This window comes from Sycon ciliatum, chromosome 6, assembly GCF_964019385.1.
Source record: "Sycon ciliatum chromosome 6, ocSycCili1.1, whole genome shotgun sequence".
Taxonomy (NCBI): Eukaryota; Metazoa; Porifera; class Calcarea; order Leucosolenida; family Sycettidae; genus Sycon; species Sycon ciliatum.
Window position 1 is genome coordinate 21,528,579 of NC_088648.1, and position 7,763 is coordinate 21,536,341.

At 50.1% G+C, this 7,763-nt stretch overlaps 4 protein-coding genes across 5 annotated transcripts in view; 3 read left to right on the forward strand and 1 right to left on the reverse strand.

Moving 5' to 3' along the window:
• Positions 1-7,763, reverse strand: part of LOC135819672 (uncharacterized) — a 72,754-nt gene that overhangs the window by 47,186 nt on the left and 17,805 nt on the right. The window lies entirely within an intron of this gene.
• The window catches only part of LOC135819662 (uncharacterized), a 223,066-nt gene that overhangs the window by 34,795 nt on the left and 180,508 nt on the right, over positions 1-7,763 (forward strand). The window lies entirely within an intron of this gene.
• LOC135819669 (uncharacterized) overlaps positions 701-7,763 on the forward strand; it is an 18,593-nt gene continuing 11,530 nt past the window's right edge. The window contains exons 1-4 of the mRNA XM_065332918.1: positions 701-940; positions 5,149-5,470; positions 6,026-6,241; positions 6,828-6,959. Coding sequence (XP_065188990.1) covers positions 716-940; positions 5,149-5,470; positions 6,026-6,241; positions 6,828-6,959 — 895 coding nt within the window. The 5' untranslated portion in view covers positions 701-715. The remainder of the gene's footprint in view (positions 941-5,148; positions 5,471-6,025; positions 6,242-6,827; positions 6,960-7,763) is intronic.
• Positions 7,006-7,763, forward strand: part of LOC135819019 (basic proline-rich protein-like) — a gene marked incomplete at its 5' end in the record, with an annotated part of 2,915 nt that continues 2,157 nt past the window's right edge. The window contains one exon of the mRNA XM_065332169.1: positions 7,006-7,149. Coding sequence (XP_065188241.1) covers positions 7,006-7,149 — 144 coding nt within the window. The remainder of the gene's footprint in view (positions 7,150-7,763) is intronic.

A 7,763-nucleotide genomic window follows, 5' to 3' on the forward strand; every position in this document is an offset into this window, starting at 1 on the left:
AATGCTGTGCCAAGCGGTTGATCTCCGATGCGCAGAAGAAGGAATTGATGGCGATAAAAGATTGGGCCAAACACAATGACCGACTGCTAGATATGCTGAGCAGGGGTACAGCTGAGACTTTCCACACCTTCTGTAGTATTGTGCGTAGCACCGAACCTGAAGAAAACTTTTCAAAGTTCCTAGATGACATGAAGTCAGTGGATACCTTTGTTGGAGGTAAGTAGAAATGTTATCAGTCAGGTGACTGAGAGACACTCACAGAATTGTACATAGGGGGTGTAGCTCAACCATCTGTGGTGTAGTGACCATGTACCACCGACAACCTCATAGCCGCCATTTTGCCTGTTAAGACTATGTAGTAGCTATGACGACCATTTTCTGGTGTGCTGACCGGACTATGCTGACTATAGAGGAGCTACACACCTGCCTGTACATGTACAGACAATACTGCATGTCCTTGAGTTGCTTTACTACATATCTGTACAGTGCATATTGATGGCACCAACCTGCGTTGAAGTTTTGCAAAGGTGCTTGTCACGGACTGTTTGTGTGTGTGTGTGTGTGTGTGTGTGTGTATGTGTGTGTATGTGTGTGTGTCTGTGTGTGTGTGTATGTGTGTGTGTGTGTGTGTGTGTGTGTGTGTGTGTGTGTGTGTGTGTGTGTATGTATGTGTGTGTGTGCATGCAAGGAGGCAGGCATTTTGTGAGGCTGTGAAATGATTCGGCTATTTACTGTTCTCTGTGTCCTCTCTAACACAGGCAATGAAGATGCAGCAAACAGAGTAACTCGACGTCAACCAGCCCGGTTCACCGGGAACCCACCACCTTCATCCAGCCAAGCAACTCGCCCAAATCCCGTCACTCCCCACAACACAGCAAGAGCAGTGGAAACTAAGGATCCCACTACAGGTCACAGAGTGCAGCCAGTAGTGACTTCTGAGGTATGAGTGTACAGTCCATGCAGTATCATGTGATCAAGGGACTAGTAGTACATAGAAAGACGGCACGGTGCATCCTATCACTGCCTCCTGTGGGCTTCGAGCCTGGGCGCTCCCTTATAGTCACCCTTGGGCCAAGTTATACACACTCCAATATGGCGTCCATATCTCAGCATTCACAACAAGGGACGGACGAAGTAGGTGGGGCTGACATATACTAGGGAAGATGACAAATGGAGAGATAGAGAGACGAACTACTTCATGATTAGGGCAAGAGAGGAAGAGGGAGGGCTAGAGGGGAAGAGGGAGGGCAAGAGAGGAAGAGGGAGGGGAAGAGGGAGGGCAAGAGAGGAAGAGGGAGGGCAAGAGGGGAAGAGGGAGGGCAAGAGAGGAAAAGGGAGGGCAAGAGGGCAAGAGAGGAAAAGGGAGGGCAAGAGAGGAAGAGGGAGGGCAAGAGAGCAAGAGGGAGGGCAAGAGAGGAAGAGGGAGGGCAAGAGAGGAAGAGAGAGGGCAAGAGAGGAAGAGGGAGGGCAAGAGAGGAAGAGGGAGGGCAAGAGGGGAAGAGGGAGGGCAAGAGGGGAAGAGGGAGGGCAAGAGGGGAAGAGGGAGGGCAAGAGAGGAAGAGGGAGGGTAAGAGGGGAAGAGGGAGGGCAAGAGGGGAAGAGGGATGGCAAGAGAGGAAGAGGGTGGGCTAGAGAGGAAGAGGGAGGGCAAGGGAGGAAGAGGGAGGGCAAGAGGGGAAGAGGGAGGGCAAGAGGGGAAGAGGGAGGGCAAGAGGGGAAGAGGGAGGGCAAGAGGGGAAGAGGGAGGGCAAGAGAGGAAGAGGGAGGGCAAGGGAGGAAGAGGGAGGGCAAGAGGGGAAGAGGGAGGGCAAGAGGGGAAGAGGGAGGGCAAGAGGGGAAGAGGGAGGGCAAGAGGGGAAGAGGGAGGGCAAGAGAGGAAGAGGGAGGGCAAGAGAGGAAGAGGGAGGGCAAGAGAGGAAGAGGGAGGGCAAGAGAGGAAGACGGAGGGCAAGAGGGGAAGAGGAGGGCAAGAGGGGAAGAGGGAGGGCAAGAGGGAAAGAGGGAGGGCAAGAGAGGAAGAGGGAGGGGAAGAGGGAGGGCAAGAGAGGAAGAGGGAGGGCAAGAGAGGAAGAGGGAGGGCAAGAGGGGAAGAGGGAGGGCAAGAGAGGAAGAGGGAGGGCAAGAGAGGAAGAGGGAGGGCTAGAGAGGAAGAGGGAGGGCAAGAGAGGAAGAGGGAGGGCTAGAGAGGAAGAGGGAGGGCAAGAGAGGAAGAGGGAGGGCTAGAAAAAGATCCGGGGTAAAAATAAAGGAGTAAATTATCGTGCCTGTTCCCAAAGGGGATTCACAACGGCCGGTAACACCCGGTAAACCCTAGCGGCAAATGCAGCTACTAACGGTGGGGGTGAGTGGATAAGTCTCACAGCCACTGGCACAAGTGCTGAGAAACCTCATTAGCCACATCCATGTACCCTTTGTACCTGGCCACAAGTTCCCAGTTGACTGCATGTGGGTAGCAGCACGGCTGGAAAACCCGCTCCCAGGCAGGGCTTGAACCAGGTACCTCTCGTATCTCAATCATGGTCTTTGACCAACCCAGTGTATGCGTTCGCTTACCCGCATGAATCGATTCATGGATCCATTCTTGAATCGCCCCTGGCTATTCATATCACCCCATGTGAATAGGGTGAATGGATTCCGAATCGATTCCAGGGCTCATGACATGAAATCGAACGGCGAGATTCCATTAATGGATCGATTCAAGTGCGTGATGAAACGCACCCACTGTGCCTGCCTGGGTAGCTATGGCAAATATGGGCGCGCAAGCAGCTACCCAGGTCAATGTAACAAAGGGTGTCATGGATCTACGGCACGCAGGACAGCTGGGGAAAGTATGTACAGGGAATGTTTGGGAGATGAAGACCTAACACTTGTCTGGGCGCACGTGCGGTCGGAAAGTCAGCAAGTCATTGCTGTGACCCTTGCTACAATAGCGAGCGCATGTGACGGCAGTTGCATCAGCCTTATACATTCGTACCTCGTTTGTCCGGGCGGTCCGGGACCGGACACTACCCGTAACTTTGAACTGTCCGTAACTCCAAATCACATACATTTTGATGGGGAAAGACCATGGATATAGTATAATTGTGGTGTCACTATTTCCACTAAAAGTGACAAAAGGGTAGTAGTGTCTTCACTGAAACTCACCCAAAGGGTGCCAGGTAGACCAAAGTGCCCGTAACTGCGGGGTCCGGATAACCGACGTATGAGTGTGTTTTGCCCTTTTGAAGCGGTCAAAGCGTTTCTTCATGATAATGCAGTTGAATTACTCGCTGCTGCATTCGTAAGTGGTGAATATCACCAGTCTTATGTTGAAGAGTGACATGAGGTTGTGGTCCATTGGTAGGGAGTTCAGTTCCGGTCGCTGAAAAGCGAAAAATGCAGTCACAGCTTTCCTGTACAAAGTGAATGGGCGCCTCGTGGCAGCAGTTCGGGATGCAATTTGAGGCCCAAATATTTTCTCCCACGGCCTTTTCGGCCTTGTCAATGCTATTTTTAGGTAGCTGAGGTCATTACCTTTCCAATGGTGCCACACATGCCATGCTTCCAAAAATAATGCCTCCGCGCGGATGCACTTCGAAGTACTAATTTCGACCAGATCCGTACTCGGCCCTGCGGGGAACACCCGATTTTCGTTTTCAACGGCCTCGAATTAGTCTAGAACAAGAGGATTCTAGAACATTTAGGCTCGCGCTTTATCGCGATAGAAGAGAAATGATCACAGAAACCAGCCCACGGCGATTTCCTGGTGGTTGACGAAAAATCGAGTGAACTGCGCGCACACTGTAGAAGCAGTGACGGTGAAAACGTGTGACTTTTACAAGTAGGCGCGCGCGGCATGTGTGCACACTGCATGCATGCACACATCCTGTATCGCCATGTACGCACCAGATAGTGCAGTGCTGGACGGAAACCACATGGCCTACATACGGACTTGCATCTACTTCTGTGACTACTTTCTCCCCCATTTTCCGATCTTCAATCAACTATACCTCTAGATTGCCTTGGAATTTTGAGTTCAAAATTTCACAGGTTGTTTCTCACATCTTCCCGGTTTCAAAAACAAGAGTTTTAGGCGAAACTCGCGAATTTGGTTTTGAATTGAACTCCCTACCATTGGTAGTAAAAGTTGTGTGACGTGCTGCAGCCATCTTAGATCATCATCATTCGATTAGGCACCCCGAAGACTACAGCTTCTTAGCATGTCGTTTTGTCCGTGATTGTCGTCCATGGCAAAAAAGCGCTTCAAGTGAATGTTTTGCACAAACCCCTTTCTTGTAAGGGGAACTCGCTGCGCTTTGGCAGAGGTGTGCAGATTTGATTGGGGATGTAGGAGGAAGGGAGCTTCCTCGTACGAAGGGGATGTAGGACGCAGGGAGCTTCCTTTGAACAAACCCCATTCAACTCGGCAGTCAGCAGAGAACAAGAAGTGAGATTTCGATGTTGGCCGCCGTACTTCCCTTTTATACTATTGAGCAAGGTGCTGAACACTATTACCGTAGCAATCATCAGACGACTTGTTTGTCAACTTGTCTGATGATTGCTTCGGCATGAAACTTTGACTAAGAAAGTTGTAGACATCACGCAACTGCATTTTTGAAGAAAAGGGGGTTTGTCAACTGACAACCGCTCTATTCAGTTGCTTTTCACTATCTGTGCATGCGCTTCATTAAAAATTCTTTGTTGTGATGTTGGAAAAATTATTGATGTTTCGGGCCAGTCACACATTATCAGAGCAATTTCCAAGCTGAGAACCTGGCCAATGAAACTTTGAGTCAAAATATTTTTCGACTTGGATCCTCTCTCTGCCATACGCAGAAGCTCTGCACCCTGCGCACAAAGTACTCTTTAGGCAGCGTGCCACACTTTTTCAAGGGTATTTTATAGTTTACACTGGACTTTCACTGCGTATTGAAACAAATCACACCAGTGAGAAAAGAGTTTTACACATCTGAAAGTGTAGTGTAGATGTTCTGCATTAACAAACTGCTTGCCGTAAATCACACATGCAGGCTTCTACCGGCTATTTGCTGCTAGTTTTCTTCTGCGATGGAAGCGTGCTGGCTATTTGCCTACGGAGGCGGAATTGAACTGCCCGTGTGCCGGTCGGTTCTTAATTTCATGCTCGTGTCGCTGTGTATGTGTATGTAGACTTTGCAGAGCCAAGCGGGCAACACAGGGCCCTGGTCAAGTCGAGTGTTCCGCAAGTGGATCCCACGCCTCCAAGCAACGCTCAGCTGCAGCACAATCCGCGCGGAATGCCTGGGCAAAGATTTGATCTCCGATATGCAGAAGAAGGAATTGATGGCGATACAAGATTCTGCCACACACAATGAGCTTCTCCTAGATATGCTGAGCAGGGGTACAGCTAAGACTTTCCACATTTTCTGTAGTATTGTGCGTAGCACCGAACCTGAAGCAAACTTTTCAAAGTTCCTAGATGACATGCAGTCAGTGGATACCTTTGTTGGAGGTAAGTAGACATTTTATCAGTCAGGTGACTGAGAGACACTCACAGAATTGTATTACATGTACAGCAAGTACTGTTGGATACCATTAGTACTTGGGTGACAATCTGAGAAACGTTCATGTTTGGAAAAGAAGAAGTCAAGACCCTGGTGTTCCAGCCTCAATGCCTACTTGGGCAAGCTATCACTAAACTTCCCTGGCTTCAGCTGACTATTTTGTGTAATGTGGAACCTACAAGAAGTTGGGCAGAGAAAGGTGGTGAGGGGGCGGTGTGTTGGGACGCATTGGGTTGGGATACTTTGGGGTGGGGAACAATAGGCATGGGCTCCGAGTGGGACACAAGATGCCCACACCTCAGAAGGTTTTGGATTCCAAGGATGCATGGAGAGTTGGCCTTTCCCAGGATATCCAAACACCAGCGGCTGTACTGCGTAGCCGTGTCTTGTGGTGTTGTACATTCTGGCTGAAGAAACTGCAGGCCTTAGCTAAGCATGTTTACAACTGAATTTGTTGTCCTTCTACCGGTATGTTTGGTGGCGCATGCGTGTGTGGTCTTCAGTTTCTCCGGAATGCCAAAAAGACTGCAATAAAGTAGTAGACCTGATGAAAGAGTTCTCAGCACCGGAACGTCAACGGGTGGTCCACACTGCCGAGGATGTGGCACGAATGCGCACGTCACAGACCGTCCTCGACACGAGAAAGAAAATCATCCACGTACCACAGCCAACCTCGCCTGTGAACGTAGACTTGCTGAGCATGCTGAACATGGGAGAAGGTAGGCGCAGGGCTAGGAGAGAGGCTAAACTGCACGTTAAATTTGGACGTGATGTGCAATTCTAAGTCAAACAGGTCCTCGACGTGAGCTGCAGGTCTCTCACGTTGTTTTCCAACGCTCGGGCCAAATAACGCATCTCGTCAAAAATAACGTGCAGCTTATCCCTCTCTTTTCTCTACTGGTGCGGTGTTTGAACCCGGACCTGGAGCCAATGTTATCGTGGAAAATGAGGACAAAATATGCATTCAATCTACACGTAGCAGTATGTGCATTGTCCCAGTGATTGCATTTTCCCACAGTTGGAGACATACGTTAGTGATGGTTTTACTCTCTCATTGTTCTTGTACATTGCAAGTACATCGTGTGCACTAAGCCATGACTCGCATATGAACTTGAGGGCAAGGTGATTTCTACCCTGTGTAATAATTTTGCCGGCCGCTAGAAATTTGCTTTCAGTTTTTATCCTCCCGGTTCTGCTTTGATCCTTGAAGGGTGGTAGGGTTCCTACGGATGCGGAAAGCTTGGCCTCTAGCTGAGTCTCACCCGATCCATGGAATTTGTATTTTCCTGCTTTGGTCTTGCTCAGAACAACAGCAAGCGGTATTGACTGAAATCGACTGTTTGGCGTCCAACACTATCATCATTGATGACGTGAAGGACTGTGCAGATGAGGCAGGGAAGTACCAGGGTCACGTGACACGGGCCGACGGCCAAGTTGGTAAGCAATAAATTGTACCTGTATCTAGAGCAACAGCATATACAGTTTGCAGATTGGTATTATCCCACCACCACCACCACCACCACCACCACCACCACCACCACCACCACCACCACCACCACCACCACCACCACCACCACCACCACCACCACCACCACCACCACCACCACCACCATTACTAGGCACTTCAGTCACGTGACACGACCTGTCAAAAAGTGCTAACGCTGAATCGCGTACATGCGTGGCACCACGGAAAGGCGCATGCATAGATCGATCTGTAGCTGCACGGAATCTGCGCAGGGCCTTCTCGTGTGGCGCAGCGTGTAGCTGAGGCCCTCAGCTTTCGTTTGAGCCCACATACGTCATGATGCGGCAATTTTTTGAACTCACGTACAGTTCGAGTAAAATCGGCAAGGATTTTTCGGGCATTTCACTTGATTGCACGCATTTGCCATGTAGCTCATCGTCTTCAGCATCGTATTTCCTTTCGGAATCAGTTGTCCTCGTTTGTCCAACACTTTGCGCATTGCTGCGCAAGAAGAAATAATGCGAGGTGTTATTGAAAGCGAGCCGCGGCAGGCGTCCTCCCGGCAGTAGTCCTTGTTCGTCGGAGCCCATGCGCATGGCTGCGCAAGAAGAAAAATTAATATTGCCAGGTATTATTGGAGTCGCATCGGAGCAGTCGTCCTCTCCTGCAGGCAACGAGTAGGACAGTATATACTTCGGCGACTGGACCAAGAGAGCTGACATCAAAACGGCCTGCTTGGAACAAATCGTCAGCTGATCAGCAGGTGGCTTCCAGCG